General features: G+C 48.8%; 10 protein-coding genes across 10 annotated transcripts; 6 read left to right on the forward strand and 4 right to left on the reverse strand.

The window, feature by feature from the left end:
- Window positions 1-1,180: 1,180 nt before the first annotated feature.
- Window positions 1,181-2,919, reverse strand: TRUGW13939_11116 (uncharacterized protein; the record flags this gene model as incomplete). Its single annotated transcript, XM_035494225.1, has 2 exons — window positions 1,181-2,509; window positions 2,572-2,919. 2 exons carry the CDS (start codon window positions 2,917-2,919, stop codon window positions 1,181-1,183), a joined length of 1,677 nt encoding a protein of 558 aa, XP_035350118.1.
- Window positions 2,920-4,110: 1,191 nt separating this feature from the next.
- Window positions 4,111-6,190, forward strand: TRUGW13939_11117 (uncharacterized protein; the record flags this gene model as incomplete). Its single annotated transcript, XM_035494226.1, has 2 exons — window positions 4,111-5,157; window positions 5,210-6,190. The coding sequence occupies 2 exons, from the start codon at window positions 4,111-4,113 to the stop codon at window positions 6,188-6,190; spliced, it is 2,028 nt and encodes a 675-aa protein (XP_035350119.1).
- A 562-nt stretch (window positions 6,191-6,752) lies between these two features.
- Window positions 6,753-8,399, reverse strand: TRUGW13939_11118 (uncharacterized protein; the record flags this gene model as incomplete). Its single annotated transcript, XM_035494227.1, has 1 exon — window positions 6,753-8,399. One exon carries the CDS (start codon window positions 8,397-8,399, stop codon window positions 6,753-6,755), a length of 1,647 nt encoding a protein of 548 aa, XP_035350120.1.
- A 505-nt stretch (window positions 8,400-8,904) lies between these two features.
- On the forward strand, window positions 8,905-9,390 carry TRUGW13939_11119 (uncharacterized protein; the record flags this gene model as incomplete). The annotated part of the gene is made up of 1 exon (XM_035494228.1): window positions 8,905-9,390. The coding sequence occupies one exon, from the start codon at window positions 8,905-8,907 to the stop codon at window positions 9,388-9,390; it is 486 nt and encodes a 161-aa protein (XP_035350121.1).
- Window positions 9,391-11,570: 2,180 nt separating this feature from the next.
- TRUGW13939_11120 (uncharacterized protein) lies at window positions 11,571-12,761 on the reverse strand (the record flags this gene model as incomplete). Its single annotated transcript, XM_035494229.1, has 1 exon — window positions 11,571-12,761. The coding sequence occupies one exon, from the start codon at window positions 12,759-12,761 to the stop codon at window positions 11,571-11,573; it is 1,191 nt and encodes a 396-aa protein (XP_035350122.1).
- Window positions 12,762-13,571: 810 nt separating this feature from the next.
- On the forward strand, window positions 13,572-14,831 carry TRUGW13939_11121 (uncharacterized protein; the record flags this gene model as incomplete). The annotated part of the gene is made up of 1 exon (XM_035494230.1): window positions 13,572-14,831. One exon carries the CDS (start codon window positions 13,572-13,574, stop codon window positions 14,829-14,831), a length of 1,260 nt encoding a protein of 419 aa, XP_035350123.1.
- A 486-nt stretch (window positions 14,832-15,317) lies between these two features.
- TRUGW13939_11122 (uncharacterized protein) lies at window positions 15,318-16,848 on the reverse strand (the record flags this gene model as incomplete). Its single annotated transcript, XM_035494231.1, has 3 exons — window positions 15,318-15,641; window positions 15,711-15,968; window positions 16,018-16,848. 3 exons carry the CDS (start codon window positions 16,846-16,848, stop codon window positions 15,318-15,320), a joined length of 1,413 nt encoding a protein of 470 aa, XP_035350124.1.
- Window positions 16,849-17,815: 967 nt separating this feature from the next.
- TRUGW13939_11123 (uncharacterized protein) lies at window positions 17,816-18,809 on the forward strand (the record flags this gene model as incomplete). Its single annotated transcript, XM_035494232.1, has 2 exons — window positions 17,816-17,981; window positions 18,052-18,809. 2 exons carry the CDS (start codon window positions 17,816-17,818, stop codon window positions 18,807-18,809), a joined length of 924 nt encoding a protein of 307 aa, XP_035350125.1.
- Window positions 18,810-20,373: 1,564 nt separating this feature from the next.
- On the forward strand, window positions 20,374-22,523 carry TRUGW13939_11124 (uncharacterized protein; the record flags this gene model as incomplete). Its single annotated transcript, XM_035494233.1, has 6 exons — window positions 20,374-20,542; window positions 20,694-20,721; window positions 20,836-21,018; window positions 21,075-21,220; window positions 21,272-21,341; window positions 21,398-22,523. The coding sequence occupies 6 exons, from the start codon at window positions 20,374-20,376 to the stop codon at window positions 22,521-22,523; spliced, it is 1,722 nt and encodes a 573-aa protein (XP_035350126.1).
- A 1,572-nt stretch (window positions 22,524-24,095) lies between these two features.
- Window positions 24,096-25,528, forward strand: TRUGW13939_11125 (uncharacterized protein; the record flags this gene model as incomplete). The annotated part of the gene is made up of 5 exons (XM_035494234.1): window positions 24,096-24,119; window positions 24,170-24,238; window positions 24,398-24,457; window positions 24,580-25,338; window positions 25,409-25,528. 5 exons carry the CDS (start codon window positions 24,096-24,098, stop codon window positions 25,526-25,528), a joined length of 1,032 nt encoding a protein of 343 aa, XP_035350127.1.
- Window positions 25,529-27,055: the final 1,527 nt, after the last annotated feature.

Consider the following 27,055-nt stretch of genomic DNA (forward strand, 5'->3'; position numbering starts at 1 on the left):
TATTGAAACTCGGAAAACACATGTTGTCGACTCTTTGAAATGCAAAAAATCTATGTATGAAATTGGTTTATCCTGGGTTCCCAATCCCAAGACAACCAATCATACCAAAATGGCCACCAAAAAATCCCAGTCTTTGAAATGTGGAAAAGGCAGCAATTCCACACAGATAGCCGCTTGATATGACATCTGGAACAGACTGGTTCAATACATGACATGAAGTGATGATAGCCCATTTAGCGTGTCATTTATAGTTCTCAAAATGAATAAAATGAATCACCACGACTATATTATGTATGGCATGGCTGAATCGTATATGTAACAATTAATGGGAACATATTTCAGCAGATCAAAATATCTGTTGTCTAATCACGTATCCCTACGCGAGCAACGACTCAAGATATCCAGGCATCTTTCTTTCCAGCCTACCTGAAAAGAATAAGCAGGAATGTGGGCCAAATGAACGTGGCCATGGGCAAGTATGTAGGAAAAATTATAGTACGTACCTAGAAGACGCGCACCTGCCTAGAGTAGGATGAGCCGAATGATTGAGACCAAAAATTCTCGTTCAAAGGGTCTTGAAGTGATCAATTAAGTTCATGTGGAAGGAAAAAAACACAGTCTGACAGAGAATGAAGGCCATGAAACATGCATCAAGATTTTCAACAAGATCGACATCCCCGTTGATCACATTCGACGATTAAAGCGAAAATCACTATTTCCCAGACATAGCGGTATTCATATATAGTAACTAGGTTACAGCTCTTTGTCTATGGCATTGAAGTTTTACCGGGACTCCATACTAGGTAACAGGTGACACAGAAAATATGTACGGCTTCCATTCCTTCTCTTGCATGCATATATGCATGGAATTTGACATGAGTTGTGATGGCTGCGGCAGCAGCAGCGGTAAATTTGAAATTTAGAAATTTAACAAAGTATGTGTCAGTTGCATTCATTCCCATGCATTCCTAACATGCGACACATTCCAACTGCCTGGTGAATTCCGGATATGTCAAGATACTAGAAAGACAAAGTATATGCAGGAATCTATCAGTCATATATGCGTATTATCGAATATAAACGTCCCTCGCTGAAACTGTACATGGAATATTGGATCAAGCCTCTAAATGGAAAGTAAAGGCAAAACGCCGCCGCAATAATATAGAGAACAAACTTTTGATCATTCAGATCCGCTGGTATCGCCGTGTGTACGAGCCTTTTTAAGAGTAGCATCCCCGTTTTTGCCCTTCTTCTCAGCCTCAAACCACGCTTGTCGCCGCTGAAAGTCACGGTCTTCTTTACTCGCTCGCGAAGCTGTCTTTTCGGTGCTTAGACGTGCTTGGTCCTGCTGTAGTTGATTGTTGTAGTCTTGGAGTCCGCGTATATCGGTTTTTAATTTGACTACTTCGTCCGTCTCGGCTCGTCGTGCGGCTTCGCTAACTGAAAGCTGTTTCTTGAGATTGGCTATTTCTTCTTCAAGGGCGGTAAGTTGTGAAGAATCAGCCCCGTTGTTGGTTGGGGCTACGTGCGTAGCGGAGCTGTTGACTGTCTGACCATGGCCTAATGAGGCAAACTCTGCAAGACCCTCTTCAATTAAAGATGCCGGAAAGGAAGGATGAGTTAGGGCTTCCGAAAATATAGCCGAGCTATCCTGGGAGTATGGGGCTAATTGGACATTGAATGAATAATTTGACGGTGTGTTTCCAGTTCCTTGGGACATGTCCGAAACGTTCGGGTTATATTGAGGCTTGACAATATTCGGTATCGTGAAATGAGGATTTTGGGAGGCGCTGGATGGGAATCCAGTCGGATGGAGCATATGCAAGTTTGTTATCGGACTTAAATACTCGGCGACTGTCGAAGAATACTTTCCTCTGGCCACGTCCCACGAAAGGACTGACCCATTTGGATGGCCAGAGTATAATGTCATGCCATCGTAAGACAAGGCCAAGGCTGTTGCAGCGCCCTTGTCTGTGGATGGAGCGACCCACTGGTCTTCGGCATTGATCTGTGAGGGAGTGTTTTGTAGTTTTGCATCATGCAGAGGATGTTGTACAGACTGTCCTTCGTAAAAGTCGATGCGCTGGATATTTCCTGAAGCATATCCCACGTAAAATGCTCGGTCTGCCGGGTCAACGGTAATAGAGATCGCCGTGGACGGGAGCAAAAACGTCCGCAGAACATTCCCAGTGCTGTACTCCCAGACTACAGCTGTATTATCTTGCGCTGCAGAAATAGCAATATTATTGCGTCCATTTCCATGCCCAACGGCCAAGGCTGTAATCGCTGTCCGGTGGTTTGAAAATGATCGAATAGGTGAATTGGGCGCTCTTTGGTCTCGGGCAGTCAATACCGCCTTGGAAAATGACAATAATTGTGGTATCGACCATACATGTATGCTGGCATCAGATGATCCGGATAGAACAAAATTGGACGTCGGGTCGACGGCCAGAGACGTTACTGGCTGGAGGTGGGAAGGCGTGGTCGAGACTTGTCGTCCAGTACATGTCTTGTGCACACATTAGCTAAAGACCTTCTTTCCCATTGTAAATAGCTGAAGCTTAGACATACCTCCCAGAGAATCAAGCGGCCACCCTCAGTTCCTAAAATCACGACCTCACCATTTTGCCCACCAGCCACGGCTACACTTCGTATGCGCTCGGGAAAAGGTACTGTGGCTTCCTGGTTTCCCTTGAGTCTGTTGTACACATGAATAACAGATTTCTCTCTCTGAGCGGCAAAGACATGCGCCGGTGTGACAGCGAGTCCGTTGGGAGGCGTGGAGCTCTTCTTGAACGTTGATCGCAGGGCGGATGCTGGTTGCAGTTCCTGGACGCAAATCCCCACGTCTTTCAGCGTCGATGAGGTCTGCGTTTTCGCCGATCCCAAGACGGACGCAACTAGGCTCTCAGACAGCATGGCTAGAAACCAAATGCATAAACTTCAATGGACCAAAAAAAGAGCTCGGTACCTTTTTTTTTTTTTTTCGAGGGGAGCGCTGATAAAAATTGCTGATAGCGGCTTCCCTGCTATCGATAACGGGGTGTTTGCATGGTTTGCACTGGGCAATCCGATGCATCACAAAGCGAAATCTGATATCTCCAACTCACCAGCAAGTCAACCCGCATGCAACTCTAACCATCCCGACGGCGCCAAACTTAGCCCACAGTTAGATCGCGGGCCTAGGGCATTTTACCCGATCACAAGATTAAGTGTGGTGGCTGTTCGCTGAAGGAGGAGATCGGTCATAGAACGCTGCCCCACCGCCTCTTATCGTCATCAACTATACAGATTACACACTGGCCTCGAACCTTTAGCAATGTACGGTCTAGTTAAGTGAGCTGATAAATCTACTGATCTGTTGTGCTTGCGAGGTCCGGTGTTTCAAAATACCACCATAGATATGATGTGTTCGCAGTGTACTCATATGCTAAAACGAACATCGACCTCCGCTTAATGATACTATACGGTCTTCTACCGAGCTATACAACCAAAAACGAAGGTGCAACCTAGGGAGAAGTAAAATGAAAACCCCGCTTAGAAACAGTCCCCTCCTGCGTTTGGTATGTGTCTTTGCTGCAGGCACTGGCCGGGGGTTGCCACAGTGAAATATGATGGCCGTGATGCAAGGGATGGCCCTAGCGATTTTGATGCTCCCTCTCGCTCCCCCGAGCGACACAATCCTTCCCAAAACGAGCCCCTTCTTTCGCTTCTCATTGCCTGACAGTGGCGTATCCTGGCCGCTACTACTCTGGAAGCCTGGTGCTGCGCCCCGCCCTGTCTCGCTTTACGGCCAATGGACAGCCCCGTCCCCAATTTGCCTTTACCAAGTATGCAAGGATATGAGGAGGATCGGATTGATGTATGAAGTTTTGCTTGTTGCGTCCAGAGCATGGCACTGCACCTGGGCATCATCTGTCCGACCGGGACTCTTTTTCCAGCCAGGCGGATAATAACAGGGAAGGGGCAGGCGTTCCGCTAATTTGCATCTGATATAAGGATCGCGGACACCCCTCGTCTCCCTGTCTGATCGCTGCTAGGTTGCATTCCTGGCCACATTTCGTCTGTGTCGCTCCTTTGTCCCGTCACTACAGAGTCAGTCAGGCCAACATGCCCGGCGTTCAGGTCCAGTTGCCTATCATTGGCGATTCGTTGCTCGCCCATCATCCTAGCAACATCGACATCCACGACCCATGTCTTCACGGAAACCTTCACACACTCTCTACGCCTCCAGTCTTTTCGCACAATTCACGACCCAGACGATCACACGGGTCGTTGTCCTTCCTTTCCTCCTCCGCATATCGGTCCGAGTACTTAGACCTACCAGTCGCATCTTCTCGACGGACCATGGATCGAGCGACGGTAAACATCTCGCCGTTCCGATCTGTTCGTCAGATGAAAGAACCTTTTCAGCTGAAACTTCCCACCTCCCCTTCATTTGACCCCGGTCCTATCTACCCTATCTCGAACAGAGACTCCAAGGACAACAAAACCCAACCACGGGGCCTCCAATCGCCTATCGGTTTGCGTCCCCTGCGAACTTGTCGATCCGATCAAAACTTGGTTGCCGGTGCTCTCAAAAGTTTTGGTCTTCTGCCCAGTCCGAGCCTGTCCGATTCTCAGATTTTAGGAAAACCCGAACCGCAAGAAACCCATATGGAAGACAAGAGCATCGTCTCAAAATGCGTCTGTATAAATGGTGAAAGTTGCGAGGCTTGCTTTATTCAGCCTTACAATACCGACGTCGCGCAGATCCCTGCAGACCTCGAAATGGTGGACCACCCCGAGGAAGTGACCCGAGATGAGGAAGTCGTTCCCTCAAAGACGCTTTCCGAATCAGCGTCTACTCCACATATGCCCTCTTCGACAGCTATATTGTCTCCTATATCATCTGCAAATAGCAAAAAGCGCACAAGGACCGCTACCGTTTCAAGTGCGACGAGTTGGGCACCTGGGGATTTGACATATTGCGAATCCTGGCTGCAAGGAGTACCTCTAGAGACGCCAGATCGCAACGACGAAAAAGCACGAGAAACCAACCGGCGGAAGTTCCAAATAGTTCAACAGATTGACGAACCTCTGCCACCAAACCTGGGTGTACAGGGCCGAAAGCCCGCCCACTTGCGAATTGACACGAATGCAGCCAATAATCCAATTGTAAGTACATCCTTTAGACATTGTATGATCTGTCCTAACCAAGCTGTCGCAGATGCTGGCTGTTGCTAGTAAGATGAAGCCGAAACTTGTTGACATATCTCGTCCTTCTTCATCGGGCACAACGTTTTCGGTACCCATTCATCCCCCTCCATCATGGCGACGGCCATCGACGCCCGAGCGACGCAGCATCAATGAAATATCGGCGTTTAGTCCGGACACTCCACAAGATGTACCCGATAGTGGCTATGTCACCCAGCAGTCCAATCGATCATCTGAGGAAAGCCACGAGTTTAATGACGATGATTATGTGGATGCAGTGGGCTTTGGAGCATCGTCAGGCACTCACGGTAATTTATCACTTGCCGTTGACTTGTTCTCGGAGAAGCTGTCCGTCAAGAACGGACATGTCTCATGCTACAAGAGACACTATGCACCTTCATATTCCCGGAAAGACCCACCACATACTCCTCCGGCTGTCTCCCCTAGAACAGTTGAACAGGAGAGTCTGGCAAAGTGGTGGGACTACGAATGGACACTTGATCAACTCGAAGAGTCAATCAAAGAATTCCCCAAGCAAACACTTCGCCTTACGTCACCTGTCATCATCTTGATCAGGCAAAACCACGAGAAAGCATTGCTTCGACCTTTTCGCAAAGTCTTCTCCGGCGTCCCTGACAACTTGATCGACTATCTTTGTGCAGCCTTGATTGCTAAAAACTATCTGGTTTCGATGGCGGCAACTCATCACAAACTAAACAACTCTATGACCCCGCCTCTAACACAAACACTAAACAACAATCTTTCAAAGCTCGACAGTGTGCCAGAAAAGGCACGAGCTACCCTTGGCATCACCCTGCCAACCTCAAACAAATTCCAAGTCGCCGATCGACTAATGGGCACACGCAGTCTTGAGCTCCAGAAAGGCCTGGATCGAATAGTTGATAAACTACTATACACGATCTGCGGTCGGCATGATGACACCTTGAAGGCATCAGTCGCAGTGCTGATGCAAGTCCTCGAAGCGAAAGCATAACCTATTATCTACCCCACACTTTTTTTTTTTTTTCATATTCTAATGTTTGATGTCTATTTTCTCGTCCCTATATACCTCCGCTCTCTCAACAAAAATTTCCTATCTATCAAGTGAATTATCGTTGATGACTACAAAGTCATCCATTGCTTTGGCAACTCTGCCACTATATTTTACCATTTTGTATTCTTTGCAATCTTTTTCTTTTTTTTTTTTTTTTTTTTTTTTGGATATACCTCTCTGTTTAATTTGCTTAATTCGTTTTTTGTTTATATCCAAAAGAGGATATACATCGGCCGGTTGGAGTTCGATTCATCTTTATGCATTAATAGCGATTTTTATAATACCTGCATCACACATTTGGATGTTTTTTTTTTTTGGAAGTTGCAGCTTATCAATAAGCAATAATTATACTCTCTTGTTACTTAAAAAAAAGTTCTTAATCTATGTCTTAGGGGTCAAATTACTTAGAAAGTAAATGATCACGTAGTCATCCTGATTCTACAAGCTAGAGCTAGCTCAGTCCCAGAGAAAAAAAGTCAACATTCACATATGTCTCGGCTTTTTAATGAATCTTTTCATTTTCCCTTTGTTTTATGATCGTCTTCTCAAACAGAGACCGAATTCGCGGCCCATGTATATGTTCAATATAGAAAAAGCCCTTCAAAATACATACAAAATCCGTCCAGCATGAGATGCGTAAAGAAAGTGCTAGTTTTCCCAGCAGTTTCAATAGATAACTTCGCTGGGTAGGGCATGGGGTGACGCATGCGCCCATGCAGGCCATCCACAGATATAAATCTCTGAATCGCGGATCGTGTGTTATTTTTTTAACCTTGGAGAGACTCCGCATCAAAAAATAGGCGAGTTTGATGCCCCTGTAGCATGATGCTGGCTTCACAATGGTGAAGTTCAGGCAGAGGATACTAATCAGACAGCCTTCCTGGATATCTCGAATTAAACCGCCAGACCCTGGTGGTAATTCCGAGAACGAGGCTATTTTCGATAGAATTTCATGGTCCATAGCGTTAATAGTGTATGTGGCCCATTCGACATATTCCGGTTTTGAGTGAGACCCATCTATGCTGGTCAAATATTCGAGAAGCACGATTATATGATGCAGCTGGGTAATCATCATCTGCAAAAATGGCTCGCCTAGTGCCGAACTCATTCTTTCTTCAAGGAACTGACTTGCAAGCGTGCTACTAGTGATGCGGCCACAAAGAGCTGGCAATGATGTCAGCTTAAATTCGTCCCAGTTGCGTTGCTGGAAGCTTGCTGGGAACAACGGGTTCTCAAGAAACATGGCTGCCGTGTTGACATCAACAATGAACAGCATGTGTTTCTGATATTCCTCAATTCTAGGCCACTCCCCCGCGTGACGAATAATCCTGGCGATAGCCATTAGGTGTATTTTTGCAGCCTCGAAATCATTACAAAATAAATCCGCATGTGCCATTTTGCAAACAGCCCAGATTAAAGCTGCTTTGTCTTCAGCACGCATGTTGTTATAGTTACACACATCGTGCCGTATAGTTTCCAAACTCACAATGCGGTAGTAAGCAAATCGATCGAAAGGGATAAGACCTAGCTGGTTGCTGAAGGGATCAAACCCTAGTTCACGCTTGTACATTTGCAGATGTGAAGATGCCACAGCAAGGGTGGTGAAGAAATTTGAACGATCGTGTAATGAGTAGGAAGCCTCTTGCTGGGCATAGGGTGGACAATAAAGGTCGGAAAAGCAGCGGAATTTGACGGGATATCGCCACATTACCATCATGTGGAAATAATAATTGAAAAGTGCTGCTGCCCAGGGCTCTGCGCCATAGCTTGGGTTTGATGGGACTTGAAGGTGCAGCCCATCAGGTTCTGGCAAGTAGTATTCGATAAATCTGTTACTCGTTGCGGTTTCCGAGTTTGAATGCTTATCATAGCGTGTCATTTCAGTACCCCTGTCAATGTGTCTTTGGGGGTTTCCATCACCGGTTTTGACTCGCCAACTATTCATTGAAAACCCAAGTTTCGCAGTGTGTCTTCTTTTAAACCCCGAGTGTTGTCCATTGCGCGGCCCTTCATGCTTTCGGCATTTGGCTTGTGCTGCCCCATTAACTAGAAACCGACGAGCAGACTTATCCAGCAGATGACTTGAGCCTGCATGGGAAACCACAAAGTGGAATCTATTTTCTTGATTGGGCAGCGAGGATTGAGACATGGCTCTCCCTGATCACTCGGATAACAGGCCTGCGTCGAACTTTCCCCGGTATGGCTAGTTGGCTAACAACTACAAGGTAGAAACCGAAAACGGCTAAAACAACGCTGCTCGTACATGAAGCGAAGAAACTTCCAGGAATAATAATGCCACTGTATGTCTTGGGATGGAACGGCCGGAGATAAGCTGAGGAATCGGAGATAGAAGAAAATCAGACTTGGCAAAATTACCCGATATGGATATTTCCTATTTGGGAACGTCGCTAGAGCTTATGTAGTATGCGTCCAGCTATATCGAGGACACGCAAAGGAAATTTTTACTCAGACTAGGAATGTCGTTCAATCATAGGAGCGCAGCTAAATCGGACTTTAGATTGTAATTTCCGCAGAAACCCATTGCTACCTGTAAGGCTAAAAAATGAAGCTCTATATAAAGACAATGCAGTCCTACGATAATTAGCTTGAGTATGTCCTGTACCTACATCATAATCTAAACAGCACGCAAAAAAATGGCAGTCCCAATTCACATTACTGGCCTCTCCGACCGCGAAGCCTGCATCGACACATTCCTCCGCTTCACGCAAGGCTTAGACGAATGCAACAAACAACTAATTGCATCCTCATGGACCGAGGACGCCGTACTCGACCTAACGCCCATGCGAAAAATCGGTCTTTCATCCGGTGTCACCTCTACACGCGATGCCATTGTTTCGCAAACCCTCAACGGTGTGGGATCCATGGACTCACACCATCTTGTTAGTAACTGGAGAGTGCATATACTGCAAGGCGATACGGCTTACATGACCGGTGTGGGTTTGGCACAGCATTATCCGCCCACACTCGGTCCTCGGCCGGAGGTGGACAATCGATTGCTCATGGCCAATCGGTACAATGTTGAATTACGTAGGGCGGAAGACGGCCTTTGGAGGATGTCGAGGTTGACTATCACAAACAGTTGGACTGAGGGGAATCTGGCGGTTATGACGAACCATTGACCCATTGAAAACGTTCAGAATGAGGTTACTCTCAGACGCACAACATGACATGCTTTACATAGAAGCCCAGCGATGACATCTCTTGAGAGTGCGGTAAGGGAGGCCAAATGAAAAAAAAAAAAAAAAAAAAGCCCGGCGGGGGCAGAGGAAAATAAATGCCCAGCAGCCAATGTACACCGGTTCCAAGATCTGAGAGCCCCTCAAATGCTTCACGCAGATTTCAATCATATTGGTCTTTTTCTTTGAGTTTTAATTCAATAAAGTTATAAGAACCAGATATCCAGTAAGTTATTGTAATAAGCTTAAAGCTTTCTTTATCTAGATAATTCTTCGCAAAATGCGGTTGGATATAATTGAAGAAGTATTACAGGAGTATTAAGCGCGAGAAAGCATCAGAATGTCCTCTTCTCCGATCCTATAAAGGTTATAATCAACCCTGCTAGAAGCAGGTTGCTAGAAATAATTAGCTAGAATTAGTCATAATATAAGGATTTCCGAATGCAAAAAGCCCGCATGAAAGCCAAGCCAATAGATATTCCGGAGTATCGCGGCTTGATTTTGATGTCAGAGTTAACTATAAACATATGACTTAGAAAAAGAAGAGAAAAAGGAGAAAAAGGAGAGAGAAAGAAAATAAATAAAATAAAAGAGAATGAAGAAAGGAGAGAAAAAAGAAAAAGAAAAAGAAAAGAGAGAGGAAAAAGGAAGATATTAGAGAAATCAAAGAGATAGGAAAGTAATGCTAAACAATTATTGTACATGTATTCTCTTCAAACCTCCCTCTGCAACACCCATGTAGCACAATATAATGCTTATGACCATAGCGTTAAATTATGTATTTCTGGCTGGCCTTTGTGGTACTATTTCTGGGGGTATGACCGAGCTTTTGCTGAATATTGTCCACCTTGTGAAGACATAGACATGGCCACGTCCCTAGGAAAGTCGTTTAGAACATCCACTTATCTCATCGAGCTTTAATTTCAAGCGACACAATATATTTCTCAATTTCAAGGTGATACTTCTATCCCTGCTGACCTTAACTCACATTATGTGCGATTTACTCACTCGACAATTCACTGGGCGAGGTGGCTGTGGCCACAGCATCGCGTACGGCGTTCAACGTTGTGAGGAAGCATTTCGGCGTGAAAAACAGGAGGTTTGTGTTCCGGAATCTGGTCATATGCGTGATCTTCCACGAGTACTTGATGCAGCAGATGATAATCAGGACGGAAGCTGCCCGAGTTGCAAAGGCGAAACTCCCCCGAGTTCTCAAGGCTCTGAGATTATGTTCATTCTTTAGTAAGTTCTACCTCCTGGGATCATCAAAAACTCAAGCTAATATATACTGCCAGAATCTCTGCGTTATGCCATGCGGTAAATGCTATGGAGAGTATAATTCAAAAACGATGAGTGAGGCATGGTACTCGTGACGTTTTATCATGTTGAGAATGGCGTTTGAATTTTTATTAGCATACAATCTTGGCAGACCATAAATAAATACTTCTATATCAAAACTGGATCTGGAACTTATTTCTAAGGAGGTAATCTTGACTTGTAAAATATAGCAAAGGTGCTGGAGAGCGACGAAATTTATCGACAAAATAGAAAAGTAAAGCATGGTCGCATAGCTACCTTTTTAAGTAGAACATGATCAGTTACTCATCCTCATAATAGTATGTAGTATTTCAAAATCTTTTTCCGGGTTGCATTAATGTTTACAGACAGTCGTATTCTAAATGTTTAAGCTAGGCTCTGTGTCTAACCAGAGGTTGATGACACGTCGACTTGATCCGACCTATCAATGGTACAAAATCCGCGGTGATAATTACCGTTGAGCAAAGTGGCGTTGAATATGCTGGCTGCGTGTCATAGTCAACTTTGCAGAATGGGGCTGCAAAGTATGTGCTTTTAACCTGGCGTCTTGCGTGACAAACCTCCACTGGAGAGGCTGAACGCGCGAGGAGGATTGACCAAGGTGCAAGAGATGCACGGGATGTAGCGAATGCTCTTATGGAGGTGGTTACAGGAAAGAGGGATGCTGATGGTGAGAAACCTGGTGTCGTTGACCTCGATTGGGGTGTACTTCGTAGTAAATATCTCGAGATGATAGTCAGAGTTTAATAGCTAATACTTATTTGATATAAACGAGAGATACGTAGTATCATAACATCATGCAATAATCACCGTCCAAATACCACCTTGGACACACCCGAAATAGCAGCACCTGCTATATCCTTAAAAAACCCAACCCACCCTTTCACCGCTCCATAGGCATTCAACAAAGCGACCACTCGCTTTGTGAAAAGATCCGTGTCTTCAAAATCCTCAGCGAAAATCTCCCATATAGCACGCTCTTGGACAACCCCGTCGGGGCCTTCTTTCACCTTGGCTCGCTTTTCCGGGTCAATGATATCAAAGATGTTGTCAATCTGGGGCACTCCGTCGGCGCCGGCGATGGAGGCAATGCCGTCTTTGTCTACAGGGACACGGACTTTGATTTTGGGCCCAACGACGACGGCGCGGCCAGCGATGTCTGGACGTGAGACGAATAAGCTGCCAGCTTGCACGACATCTTCGGGGACGCCCAAGGCACCGCCGGCAAGGATCAGTCTCCCGGAAGGCGGGACAATGGGTGTGTCAATAAAGTATGGGCAGATCAGATTTACTCGGATACCATGCACAACCACCGACCCAGCCCTCAAACAACGGAACAAGGCTAGTATGCCGTGCTTTGAGACAGCATAGTGAGTCTGCGTGATGATTGGGTACAGACTGGCGACAGAGCCCAAAAGGAGAAGATGTCGGTCTCGTTCATTGTTGCCAGACGACTTGGAACCTGGATTGTGTTCTAAATACCACATGGCCAGGTGCGTCGTGTACAATGCTCCTGTCAAGTTCACATCAATCGTCGAAAAGGACGGCGGCGGCGGAGAAGGATCATTCAGAAAATCAACCTTAGGGTTTTCGAAACTGTCCTGTTCTTCCGCGTTGTTGATTCCAGCATTGACGACCACAGTGTCGATTCCACCATGTGGGCTCAGACGTGCTGCCTGTCGGAAGAAGTCCACTTGGGATTGCCAAGAAGTCACATCTAGACGAACGAAATGGTGGTTCTGGTTGCTCGTCTCTCGACGCAGCTCGGCGGTGAGGGCTTCACCACTGGGGATGCTGATGTCTCCTATAATGATGTTGGCGCCGTACGAGGCCCATTTTCTAGCGAAACCGGCGCCAAATCCAGAAGCACCACCAGTGATGACGATTGTCTTGTTTTTGACATGAGACGGGTCGATTTGGAATGTGGTGGAAAAGTCGAGGGCTGGAGACTGGCCCGTCTGGTGAGCTACATTGTAATGTGGAACCTGGGTTGACATGATTGCTGTCGTGGGTTTCAAGTTAGATGTGTTGAAGAGATGTAACCGTCAGATTCAATGAGATATTCAAATACGGTCAACCTCTTTGTTGCAAGGTGGAACAATGGACAAGTAGCAGTTCAATCAGACACAGTTATGACGGTGAAGTCCGAACTGGAGAGTTGTTTTTGCAAATGATGGCGATGTGCTAATTTATGCTGAAAAGTGCGGAGTCGATGTGACAAGACTGATGAGCATCACATGTGAAAATCGTATTGCAATTAGCGTTCCACAGAATTGGCTTCCCAACGCTTTAGTGTTTTGTCCGTTACTGTGCAAGTTCACGTGCGTAACAATTGATGGTGTTGATTCAAATGCTGATTCAAGTAATTGACAGGATTGAGAAAGTCATCTCTGAAGAATAATGGTGGCGTGACCGGGGTATTTTCATTGCGCCCCGCAGAGGGCCTCGGCTGGACCAGAGCATCGTGGGCATCTAGAATACGGGCCCATTTGCGATGGATGGGTTACTGCGGTGAGGCAGCGTAGTTAACCTTTAAATAATTTCAGATCGAGAAGATGAATGCAGCGCTCCCTCATTGGGCCAAGATGCAGTAGCTGGATCTCGGCTCGACTCGGGCGGATTGCTGGGAAGCAAGTTGGCCGAAGCTGCTGAGGCCGGTCCGCGGCGAACACGGCGCTAGTCTCAACAAGGCTAGTGTGGCAGTGTCGTGCTGGACAATTATCGATCAGCGATTGCTCATCATCATCACTGACTCAACAAAAACAATCAATCCAGCAAGACGAGAAGTAGCAGACTCAATCGCCATCATGGCAACGGCCTCATCGACGCGCCTGCGATGCCTGTACGCATCAACCGTGAAAAAAGCAGCTCCCAGCCAGTCTCTGGCCAGCCTCTCTCGTCGCTATGCCACAGCCAACTCGGATTCCTCAACCACCCCGTCTCTGTCTGACAAGGCACCCACACGGCGACGCGAAACGACGTTTCGCGATAAACTGAATGCCGGTCCTTCGTTTTCAGACTTTGTCGGCGGCGGCGGCGATGCACCCATGGATCCGTCAGAGGCATACGCCCTCGAAAAAGTCATGGTTGGACCGGCCGGTCGGAAGAAGGAACACACTCGTCTACCGTCATGGCTCAAGACTCCCATCCCGGACTCGAGCAATTATAAGCGTATCAAAAACGATCTTCGTGGGTTGGACCTGCATACCGTGTGCGAAGAGGCCCGGTGCCCCAACATCTCGGACTGCTGGGGAGGAAGCGACAAGTCTTCTGCGACAGCCACTATTATGTTGATGGGCGACACCTGTACACGAGGGTGCCGTTTCTGCAGCGTCAAAACCAATCGCGCCCCAGCACCTCTCGACCCACACGAACCAGAGAACACTGCAGAAGCGCTATCACGCTGGGGACTTGGTTATGTTGTCTTGACCAGCGTCGACCGTGACGACCTGGCCGACGGCGGCGCCCGTCACTTTGCCGAAACAGTCATGAAAATCAAACAGAAAAACCCCAGTATCCTCGTTGAATGCCTAACTGGCGATTTCGCCGGCGACACCGAGATGGCCGCGCTCGTCGCTCGCTCAGGCTTGGACGTGTACGCACACAACGTCGAAACCGTCGAAGAGCTCACCCCGCATGTGCGTGACCGCCGCGCCACTTTCCAGCAGTCGCTACGCATTCTCGAAGCTGCCAAGCGCGCCAAACCATCGCTCATCACCAAGACGTCGATGATGCTGGGTCTCGGCGAGACGGAGCCTCAAATGTGGGATGCGCTGCGCCAGCTGCGTGCGTCAGAAGTCGACGTTGTCACGTTTGGCCAGTACATGAGGCCAACAAAGCGACACATGGCGGTGCACGAGTACGTTACCCCGGACAAGTTTGAGCTGTGGCGCCAGCGAGCTCTCGACCTGGGCTTTTTGTATTGTGCCTCGGGACCACTGGTGCGCAGTAGTTACAAGGCCGGCGAGGCGTTTATTGAGAATGTCCTCAAGAAACGACGGTCTGCTGCTGGCGGTGGTTCTACTTCTGACAGCGTGTCGAGTGCAGAGTCTGTTGTGGCTAAATAATTTTATTTATGTTCTTGTATATTACTGCGTTTCTGCATGAGTAGATACCGGCGTTTTGGGTGTTTCTTTTTAGTTCCGTATTCAACGCGGGCTAGCTTCTAGGGTAATGAAATAGAAGAGTCAACCTCTTTTTTTAGCTGCTTAATAAAACCTATTTTGTGTCAGGTTTTCGAATTGCTTCTGTGTTGGTTGTGTATATACGCTATATGAAATAAAGACATATCAATATCCGGAATGAGAAAGCAATTCGTCATATTGATACCTGAGAAATCGATCCAAAGAAAGATATGAAAGAGAAAAGAAAAGTTCGCTAGAAATCGTATCTGTCCATGTTTCTCATAGCCAAAAAAAAAGTAGAAAAGGTTAAATGCGGCTACATATTGCTGTCCGCCTTTTTAAATGTTTGATATCTCGTGAGTACCGTGGTATTTTTGAAAAAGGTATTTTTTCTGCTCATGGGAAGGGAAGGGGTAAAAAAAAAAAGACTCAGCTTGCAACAGCATTCATCTCGTCAATAGCCTCATGACCCAAACCAAGCAGATACAAAATATCCGTCAAGCTCTCGCCATTCAGCCGCGTCGGCGCCTCGAGTTGCACTTTGCTCTTGGCGCGCCAGGCAACACCCAACCCAGCCTCGTGTAGCATGAGCAAATCGTTAGCGCCGTCGCCGACGGCAATTGTCTGCTTGATGGGGATTTTGTTATCGGCGGCGAGCTTTTGCAGAAGAGTGCGTTTTTGGGCGGCGTCGATGATGGGGAAGGTGGGGACGAGGTTGCCCGTTAGGGTTTGGGTTGTTTCGTCGATTTCAAGCTGTTTTTTTTTAAAAAAAATGTTAGCATTAGGGATAGTGATATACATTATTGATGGGGTGTAACGTACGTGGTTCGCAAAAGCATAGTCGATGCCGAGCTCGCCTGCAAGCCATTCGGCCAAGGGCTGGAATCCGCCACTGAGGACAGCCATCTTATAGCCCAGCACTTTCAAGCATCTGCACAATTCCCGGGCTCCGGGGGAGATGGTTACGATGGATTTGAGTTTCTCAAATACATCGGCTGGCACTCCCTTTAAGAGAGCCACTCGGGCTTTTAACGAGGCAGTAAAGTCGAGTTCGCCGTTCATCGCTCGCGCTGTAATTTCCTGTCGGCTGTCAGTGTCGTTTATTACAAAAGTTAGACTCTCAACATACGGAAACTTCCTTCTCAACGCCCACAAACTTGGCAATCTCGTCAATGACCTCGTTCTGGATCAGCGTGCTGTCCATATCAAAGACAGCCAGGCGCTTGTATTGCCTAAAGACGCTGTCCTTTTGCAACACCACTTCGACATTCCACTCCCGCTCAAAGCGCCAGATATTCTCGTGTTTGCGCAGATCGGCAAAGGATAGGTAATCTGGATTGGGTAAAGGAGAAATAGTGACCTCGACGACGCGCGGTTGGTCTTCTTGGTCTAGACAGCGATGTGATGTGTTCATGCGCTGGTACGGGGTATGCAGACCCTCGACAATCTGCAAGAAATGCGTAAGACATAATTGCGACACAAACGGGCCGTAGAGGTGGTCCAATGGCTCGGGCTCAGGGCCGGGGGGCTCTCGAGGGAGCTTCTCAATGTCGACAGTCGGGGCCGAGCCAATTGGTACAGACGGTGAAGGCAACAGGCCACTGCCAGAGACACTAGGCGCATCGGTGTTGTGAGCATTGGCGGATTTGTAGAAGATGGTCGCCACGAGTTTCGGGGTTCCTGCGGGCAGCGGATTCGGAGAGGTGGGGAAAATGCTGTGGACGATGCCACTGTCAGTCACCCTTTCCGGGTCTGGACTGATTGGGTTGGCATTGTAGAGCAGCGACGACTTGGAGTTTTCTTCGGAATTGAGCAGGACGTCGGTGATGTTCTGTGTAATGGGCGGCGTGGGCTTGTATTGCTGGTGATCCTGGATAAAGGACCCGCCGGACAAGGAGCTGTGCCGCAATACCGGCCGTTCAGGGCGCGCAGTATTGGCGGGATCTGACGTTGCCGCCATGGTGAGGAAATATTGAGGTGGTGAGTGAATGAGCTTTGTTTCAAGAGCAGAGCATTTGGAGGCGTTGCGTGGGGCTGTAATATTTGTATCGCGAAAGGGCCAGCCACGTGATACTACCTGGCCGGGATGTGTGGCGTCATTGGCTGCCAGAAATCTTCAACCACAGAAAAAAAGCTGCCCCTCTTTTGCATTTACTGTTAACTAAGCAACGAAAAGACGGAGAGAAGTCTGTTACAAGGTGTATTACCGGTACATAATGCCTATTATGGTCAGCAAGACGTGCCAACTGTTGCAAATGTTGTCTACCAACTAACTACAGAGTGTTGTTGAGAGCGAGTGGGATGGGCCGGTGACGTCAGAAGGGGCGAGAGCACTACGGACGAGGCTACAATGGTAGCAATAGGAATAGACAGGGCTTGAGATAAGCCCTAGGTTGCATGGAGTATTTTTACGGCATGACTGGCCCTGGAAAGATTGAAAGGTTGAAAGCCGAGTCTCGTCTGCATCCAGGAACCGGAGATAATAAGAATGGGCCATGGCCGGCACAACCACGTGACTGGCATCACGTGCGCTACGGCGGGCACAGCCACCCGAAAGGCAAGAATTGCGTGATTTCCACATGGCAAGCTTTTTTCTGCCGGATTTGCCGCAAACGGCAGGCGGTGGCAATGCGAGCTGGTATGGCGTGCTCGCATTTCCCAATCGGGCAACAAGGCCCTGGGCGGCCAGCCAAACATGACGCTGCCTGCAGGCCAAGATGGAGTCACGGCGAGGGATGTTTCGGCTCTTCCAGGGAGTGATTTCAAAGCCATCGTCCTATTGCATCAGTCTGCTCTCATCAATATCACTTCCATCACTTTCCTTCTCTCCTGCTAGCCTGTCTTTAAAGAGCAAACAACAGCCAACAGAGAAAATCCTGTCATTCTAGCCATTATTGCACTTCTCCTGCAGTCCGCACACCGTCACAATGCCCGCCAAAGTACAGTCCCTCTACCCCCTGGACACCGAACTCGCCGACAACGAGTCTGGTTATGGCAGCGCCTCGTCTAGCGAGGCCAGCCTGCCTGAAATCGTCTTTACCAAACCTCATCTGCAGTTCCTCAACCGGCAATTGCAGTTTCTCGAGCCTCAGGGTGAGTCTCCTTCTCTTTCATGCATGGCGGGGGCGGGGCATGAGTGACCGGAACTAACAATTGATATCAGATGTCTTGAGATGGTGCATCACCAGTCTTCCCAACCTGTTCCAGACCACCGCCTTTGGTCTGACCGGGCTGGTCATTGCCGACATGCTGTCGAAGTTGAATGTGCCCCGCCCGCAGGTGGTCGACATCGTCTTCTTCGACACACTCCACCACTTTCAAGAGACTCTTGATCTTGTAGAGCGTGTCCGCCAGCGCTACCCCCACATAAACATTCACTCATACAAGCCGGCTGGTGTCGAGACCGAAGCCGAGTTTGCCCAAAAGTATGGCGAGCGCCTGTGGGAGACTGACGACGAGCGCTACGACTGGGTGGCCAAGGTCGAGCCGGCCCAGCGTGCCTACCGTGAGCTCAAAGTCGATGCTGTCCTAACCGGCCGTCGCCGCAGCCAGGGCGGCAAGCGTGGCGAGCTCGATGTCATCGAGATCGACGAGGCCGGGCTTATCAAGATCAACCCGCTGGCCAACTGGACCTTTGAGAAGGTCCACCAGTATATCACGGACAACGAGGTGCCGTACAACCAGCTCCTGGACCAAGGCTACAAGAGCGTTGGCGACTACCACTCGACCAAGCCCGTCAAGGAGAACGAGGACGAGCGGGCTGGTCGCTGGCAGGGCCAGGTCAAGACCGAGTGTGGCATCCACAACCCGCGCTCCAAGTACGCCCAGTTCCTGATGGAGATGGAGCGCAAGCGCCAGGAAGAAGCCCTCGTGCAGGCATTCCAGAATGCCAATTTGGAGACCGGAGTGGAATCACACTAGTTCATCGGCCATCACATCCACGAAACGAATTTTGATGGGCGGTTCTTTAGCATATCACGGGGCGTTCTGAGCGATACCTATTTGTCTTTGTTTCTTCGAGTACATAAAACGTTGCTGTCTGCATAGATTTCATAGTTCAGATAGACAAAATAATATTACATGCATATGACAGTCTTTTTTTTTAAAAAAAATATCTATGTATCAAGTACTAATCACGTGAGGCCCGCGTCGGGCGTCAGATCTGCCTTCCTTCCGGCCCCCCGAGTCAAAGTCTCGAGTTGTAACTTGTCGACGATCTCTCCGGGACCTGCAAGCAACGTCTCTTCCTCCTCCGTGCACAGTTGCAGTCCCTGCGGTTCTTTCGACCTTCTGATCCAAAATTCGACGCTCGATTTAAGCTCGACGGCAAAAAATCGCGCAAGCCGCCAAGACGATGTCGTGATCCCAGCCAGCACCCTATGATCGAGCCGTGATCGGAGCGAGTGGAGAGCGCCTTTGCCGCCGGAAAGCCTAGCGAAATTCGCCATTCTTGCATGTACAGTACTAGCCGCGCGCCTTGGCTCGAGGCTCTGCGAAATACCGGTACACAATGAATCTTGTATCGTCGACTTGATCATGTTTCTTTCTCCTGGACAAAACATATCCAACAGCCGCATCGAGCTGCCGACAATGGCATGTAACGCTGAACCGGGCTCGCAGTGGGGTCAAGTCTGTTTTACCTGGGATTAAATGGGACCCCCGATGCTGATCGCCGCCCTGGCTATCAAGCAGCGTTACATGACGACTTGATCTTTGCGACAGACATGCTCTCGAATAAACACCACGCAATTGAAGATACTGCCTATCACTGTCTAAAATTACGACCTGGAACAACGGGGAAACAAGGAAACAGGAGGGAAACAACCACAGTTGAAACAGCATACGTACGTGTTCATTTCATGTTATATTACTAAACAATATACATGTACTAGACAACGTCATCTGTGGTCAGGGCCATTTGCCAAGCCTCGAACGCGCGGTCTGGCTGTACAAAACTCCGCTCAGGAGTCGACACTTCTGATAGAGCACAGGTCGATCGCTCTCTCAATAACACGTAATGATCACACGTGTCCTGGCAATCCTCATAAAGCCCTATCGGGGCAGGCAAGGATGCACCGGATCTCGGTGTTGGATTGGCCTGATAGTCGCTCCTGATGGGCCCACCTGAAACGTTCTCCGGACGCTCGTAGCATCTATGTATCTTGCTCTAATTGCTTACGGATAATATGTATAATTAGCATGCTTATTCTTATTTTTAGACCCAATCAGAGCTGCTGACCCTCGTTTGACTAAGTGTCGTCGTATTCGTTGTGTAAGAAATCGAGGGCTGCCCTGGTACGGTATCGTAACGACCGTCAGCCCGCCGACTACTTCTCCGATCACTTCCCCGCCCCGTTTCTTCTTTTTTTCTTCTTCTTCTTCCTCTTCGTTGTGCTGCCATCTTTTTACTGCTTTTCCATCTCTTCATCTTTTCCCAGCTTTTTATCTCTCAAGGCCTGAATTCATCTCTTCATCGCAAGCAGCCATGGCAAACCCTCCCCACGGTGGTGTCCTCAAGGACTTGGTCGCGCGTGATGCCCCGCGCCATGATCAGCTTGAAGCTGAGGCTGGCACTTTGCCTGCCATTCTCCTCACTGAACGTCAATTGTGCGATCTGGAATTGATCATGAACGGAGGCTTCAGTCCTTTGGAGGGTAGGTCATTCAATTCTACTCTATCCGCGCAATGCGCCTGCGTCAATGCGTCTAGAGCTGTGATTTCCGTCAATCCAACACTCCAGACGTATTCGCATTGCAGCATTGACAGCGGCAGCAGGAATTGATTGCTAACACGTGTCTTTTCTAGGCTTCATGAACGAAAAAGACTACAATGGGTATGTGGCTGTCGCATCATTGGGCTGATTCTTGCGTCATTCAAAAATACCATTTTGGCCCGCATAAGCAGCTGAACGGTGGCTGTTACGAGTAACTTTGCTGATTCCCAATAGCGTCGTGGCTGATTCTCGCCTCGCCGATGGCAACCTTTTCACCATGCCCATTACTCTCGATGTTTCGGGACAGACTGTGCAAGAGCTGAGCCTCAAGGCTGGCAGCCGTATCACTCTGCGCGATTTCCGCGATGACCGCAACCTGGCCATTCTCACCATTGACGATGTCTATCGCCCAGACAAGTGAGCTACTTTGGAACTTTAAAAAAAAAAATTAGCTCCATGCTGACTGACTACAGGACCAAAGAAGCACAGCTTGTTTTCGGCGGCGATGAAGAGCACCCTGCTATTAAGTACCTGAACGAGTCCGTCCAGGAATTCTACATTGGTGGAAAGGTTGAGGCTGTCAACAAGCTCAACCACTACGACTACGTTGCCCTGCGATGTGAGTTTTATTATCTCCCAGCGATTTAAACACGATACTAACTTTTTGTAGTCACCCCCTCCGAGCTGCGCACCCACTTTGACAAACTCGGCTGGACTCGTGTTGTCGCTTTCCAGACCCGGTACGATTTTGTTCAATGCGATGCGAATTTGAACCAATTGAGCTAACTTTCCACAGTAACCCCATGCACAGAGCTCACCGTGAGCTGACTGTCCGCGCTGCCCGCGCCCGCCAGGCCAATGTGCTCATCCACCCCGTCGTCGGTCTCACCAAGCCCGGTGACATTGACCACTTCACTCGTGTCCGTGTCTACCAGGCCCTGCTCCCCCGCTACCCCAACGGAATGGCTGTCCTTGGTCTTTTGCCTCTGGCTATGCGTATGGGTGGTCCTCGCGAGGCCATCTGGCACGCCATCATCCGAAAGAACCACGGTGCTACCCACTTTATCGTCGGTCGTGACCACGCTGGTCCCGGTAAGAACTCCAAGGGTGTTGAGTTCTACGGCCCCTACGACGCCCAGCACGCCGTCGAGAAGTACCGCGCCGAGCTCGGAATCGAAGTTGTCGAATTCCAACAGGTCACCTACCTGCCCGATACCGACGAGTACAAGCCCGTCGACCAGGTCGCTGCCGGCACCAAGACCCTGGACATCTCCGGCACTGAGCTCCGCAAGCGTCTCCGCAGCGGTGCCCACATCCCCGAGTGGTTCTCGTACCCCGAAGTCATTAAGGTGCTGCGCGAGTCCAACCGACCTCGCGCATCTCAGGGTTTCACTGTCTTCTTGACCGGTTACCAGAACTCGGGCAAGGACGCCATTGCCCGTGCCCTCCAGGTTACCCTGAACCAGCAAGGTGGCCGTTCCGTGTCCCTGCTTCTGGGAGACACCGTCCGCCACGAGCTGTCGTCTGAGCTTGGCTTCAGCCGCGAAGACCGCCACACCAACATCCAGCGCATCGCTTTTGTCGCCGCCGAGCTGACCAAGGCCGGCGCCGCCGTGATCGCGGCCCCCATCGCCCCTTACGAGGAGTCGCGTAAGGTCGCCCGCGACACCATCTCGCAAAACGGATCTTTCTTCCTTATCCACGTGGCCACCCCGCTCGAGTACTGCGAGAGCACCGACAAGCGCGGCGTGTACGCCAGCGCCCGCCGCGGCGAGATCAAGGGCTTCACTGGTGTCGACGACCCTTACGAGGCCCCCAGCAACGCGGACCTCGTTGTCAGCGTTGAGAAGCAGAGCGTGCGCAGCATCGTCCACGAAATCGTTCTCATCCTCGAGAGCCAGGGTTTCCTTGACCGTTCTTAAACAACAAAAAAAAAAGAGAGAGATCGGGCCTTGGGAGTGTGTAAATATATTTATGCAGATTTGGGATACCACAAATGTTCGGGAAATTTTGGGTGTGTAGTCCTAGAGATTGATATATAGATGGCGTTGCAATGATTATTTCATTTGTTCTAATTCTGTGTTTCACTGACTTGCACCTGTAACATGTAGAGTTGTATTATTGTATGCCAAGTAATAGAGCTGGACTTTTAGCAAACAGCCCCCAAAAGAAAACTAATGGGAGGGAGGACTTGAATAAATCGGGTTTAGTGTGGGCGTGGTGGAGGATTTTAGGTGGAAAGTGGTGTCATCTGATTAGGAAGGTGGTCTAAGACTAAAAAAGGGTTTCTAGGGTAGAAGAATAGTTCTCTTAGATAGGAAATCCTTTTCAATAATTAGGAAAGTCTTGTAATTGGTGTGGTTTAATAGTATAGCTTCATGTAGCTTTTTGATATTTAGATATCTTACTAAATCTTTAATTAGAATAGCTTCTGAATAATCCTGCGAGTCTAATTCTAAAATTGACTAAACCCTTTTTTTTATTTCAGCTAAACCCGATTTATAAGCTCTCCCATTAGTTTTCTTTTGGGGGCCGTTTGCTAAAAGTCTGTATTAATGACTAACTTGATGGGTGTTAATCTCCAGATGTCCAGTGTCAATTGATGCCTTTATCTATTTTGGATTCCGAGTGAGGTCTTTGATAGCCCGGTTATGGCAACGATAGTTGAACGTCTTTACATGTACAACTTGAAATATTTTATAGCTGAAAAACTTATATATGCAAGCATAATAATCCTGGAATTGAAACGTATAACCAACCCCCACGAATAGTGAACAGAGACTAAATGTAAAGTGGGTGGTGTCTGAAAGACTTATATATGAGGGAGTTGGAACCTACTGGGCTCTGAGGGGGTTCCTACTAGGAGTCGAGGCAGTATATAAAGTAAATAGATATGGGTTATATTGATATAGAATAAACCGCTTGAGCCCCTTCATCCTGGGGGATGGGGTCTCAAGCTTATAAGCCTGATCTAGATGAGATCCTACTTCCTAACAGGGTTATATTCACCGAGCATGAGGGGTAGATGCATCCTTTGTGATGTATCAACTCAACCCGCGGAGGATATGCAGGCCTTTGTAAGCCGGATCGGCATCCCCGAGCCTGGCACTTCACAATCCATCCCTCCTGGAAGGGATCGTCCTCGAGACCTTGTATCCGTAGGTTGGGAATAACCTCATGTCTGACGCGGTGGTTGCTGCGGCAGCCGGCCAATCAAAACAAAGGGCATCACGGTTTCCTGATTCGGAAGGCGGTTTGGTGCAGCAGTGGGTGGGTCCACCCACGCGTGTGTTGACATATGGGAACTCCAAAAATAAACATGGGATGTTCCTTATCCACGCGCAGCAACACCTTGGTATGTGCCCCTTGTTGATTCCCCTGTCGATTGGTTTCGAGTTGTAAGCTATCACGGACATTTTGCTAATCTTAAATCATGGTAGTTCTTAGAATCAAGCTTTTTTCTTCGTCCTGTTCTGCTTCTGCCTCTGCCAGCAATGGCCCCCCGCGCCCCCAAGCCCGTTCGTCTCCCAGTTCAGGTGCATGTTGACCTATCCTGACGTTCTTGTAGAAAACCCCAACCCGTCGTGGGCCCTCGGGCTCTACTCGTCGTGGCCGCGGTGCTCGCCGCCCTGCTCTGGTAAGTGCTTCCTTGAGAGGCTCCTAGTCGGCTTCGAGTCGGTTCCTAGTGGAATGGCATAGTGCTTTGGTATCCCGAGTTACCGCAGTTGTCTCTGGGACTTCTCGTAATAGTCATCCAGCAGTTATTAGATCATTGGCTAACAGGTTTGAATAATAGGAGAATGTTTTTACTCCCCCTGCCGTCACCACCGAGGAGCTTGACGCACTCCTCGCTGTTGTAAGTAGTTCGATATAGGCTTTCTCAAATCGACCTTGGTTTCCCCCTCCTAGTAGGCTCCGTCTCGGGGCCTAGGTGGATAGTATATGTAGTAGATACTAATAGGTATATCCAATTTTTAGGAAGATTCGGACTTGTCGTCCCTTGAGCCCGATGCCGACATGACCGATCGCCTTGAGTCTGGCCCTGCCGGGGATGCCACTTCGGCTCCCTTGGCTGAAAACATGGTGGAGGATGCCGATGAGACTCCTCGTCATACACAGGCCGCCTCTGAGACGCCTGTGCCGGTGGCTTCTGCCCCGGGTATCCCTGATGTCCTTCTGTCTGGCGACCAGCCAGACTTTTCGGGATACTATGACCCTCAATCTGGGGCTCCTTTGTGTGCGCTCGGAGCACGCGGTCTACATCGGTTGACTAGTCAGGAGTCAGCTCGATTGGCGAGGGTCCCTCCTGCGTACTTTGGTGCCGTCCCTGTGGCGGATGAACGCTTAGTACTTTGGCAGAGCCACCCCTGTTTGCGTTGTGCAAAACTGGTGGGCCGCCACCAGAATTTCTGCGTGCGGCGTCTGCCAACGGAAAAGTGTTGTCGCTGTTCCTGTTTGGGAGTAAAATGCGATTCTATACCAGACTCGCAGTTGGCCTCATTCCGCATTGTGCAAGCAATGTTCCGCTTGGGCGTGTCTCCAGAGGCCATCCGGGCAGCCGCCGATTGGGTTCGGGTTGTCGAGGGGACGCTCCGTAGGGAGCCATCCTCGTCACCCTCTCAATCGCGGATTCGCTCGCTGGGACCGTCCGAGTCGGACCGAGTCGCAGCATTGGAAGCCCGCCTTGACCGGATTGAAGGCACCATGGGCCAGATTCTTCAAATCTTGAATCGGCAAGTAAGTGTAATCCCTTTTTGGCGTTTGCTTTCAATGGGGCTTTTGCCTAGTCTAGTACTGATGGTAATAGAATGAATATTTTGGCATTGCGCCTGCCGCTGTCCCTGCTGCTCCTGCTTCCCCTGCCGCCCGCCGCCATGGCGGTGTTTTGTGGAGTCCTCCTGCGTGGGGTGGTCCTTCGGGACAGTAGTTTAGTCTTGGTGGTTGGTTTTCTTTTGTTTTTTTGAATAATGAAATCTTCTTTCTCGTCGTGCGATTTCCTCGTAGAATCCTCGTTAAACCTGAAACCCGGTGGGAAAAACAGGAAGAGTGATTCCGGAGCACAGCCGGCTCCCTCTCATGGCCAAGTAGTAATCCTTGTTGGTGGTGCCAAGGGGTGTAGTGGAGGTGAGGAGGTCATATTTATATACTAGGACGGTTCCGAGTCGGAGCCTTTGTGGCTCCTAGTCGGCTTCGGGTAGGAGGCCCCAAAGTGATGAAGACCAAAAAAACCTGTTCTTAGGAAAAGGGTCTATCTTCTTTTTGCTTTGTAGGCTGCCGACTGGTGATATTCCTCAAGGAGTTCCTTTGCATTGCCGAGGTCTTCTTTATCCAACCATTTGTTCTCATAAGAAGGATATCCAAGCCATTTTACCAAGTACTTGGTTCGTCCGCGGTAGGTGCGATGGTTGACGATGGCTTCGATTTCCCATTCTTCTTCGTCATCCACAATAATCGCTTGTGGTTCCCGTTCACTTTCTTCTCCTCTCCGTGGATAATACGGTTCTAATAAGGAGACATGGAAAACAGGGTGAATTCGACGCCAATTCGCCGGTAGCCGGAGCCGGTAAGCTTGCTTTCCTATCCTTTCGATAACCTCAAAGCTTCCTTCATATGGGAAGTCAAGCTTCTTGTTTGGCCTAAAGGATTTGAGGTTTTTCATGGATAACAGCACCCGGTCACCCACAGCGTACTCTTTTAGTTGGTGACGTTTATTGTAATAGGTGGCTTGCACCTGGGTTGCTTCTTCAAGATGAAGCTTCACCTGCTCCCTGATTTCTTTTAATTTCTCGACGCGCTCTTGCGTCGATTGAACCGTGGAAGGTTCAACATGGTTATCAAAGGGAGGCTTCGGGTCGAAGCCGACTAGGCCCCTAAGTGGGGTCGTCCTAGTGCTTGCATGTTTCGAGTTATTATAAGCGAACTGAGCTGCTGACAAATGCTGCGCCCAGTCATCCTGTCGCTGGTTCGTATAGCAGCGCAGATAGTGTTCCATAACCTGGTTCAATCTCTCCGTCTGGCCGTCCGTCTGTGGGTGAAAAGCAGTGCTCAATCGTCGCTTGATTCCGAACTGATACATCAGTTCGGACCAGAATCCGCTAGTGAAAAGCGATCCTCGGTCAGTAACGATGCTATCCGGGTAGCCGTAGATGTTGAAAACTCTCTCGGTTATTATATCTGCAAGTTCTTCAGCATTAATACTCTTCTTACAAGGAATATAGGTGCCCAGCTTAGTGAAGCGGTCGACAACGACCAATATAGAGTCATAAACTTCTTTCTGAAGTCTGCTCGGAGGCAGGTCTGTGACGAAGTCCATAGACAAGCTTTTACTCGGTCCTGAGGGGACCGGTAATGATTGCAATTGACCATAAGGTCGGTGCCTTCGCACCTTTGCAAGCTGACATATCTCACAAGTACGAACGTACTCGTCTATGTCTTGGTCCATCCTGGGCCAATA

The sequence above is a fragment of the Talaromyces rugulosus genome, chromosome VI, assembly GCF_013368755.1.
Source record: "Talaromyces rugulosus chromosome VI, complete sequence".
NCBI lineage: Eukaryota > Fungi > Ascomycota > Eurotiomycetes > Eurotiales > Trichocomaceae > Talaromyces > Talaromyces rugulosus.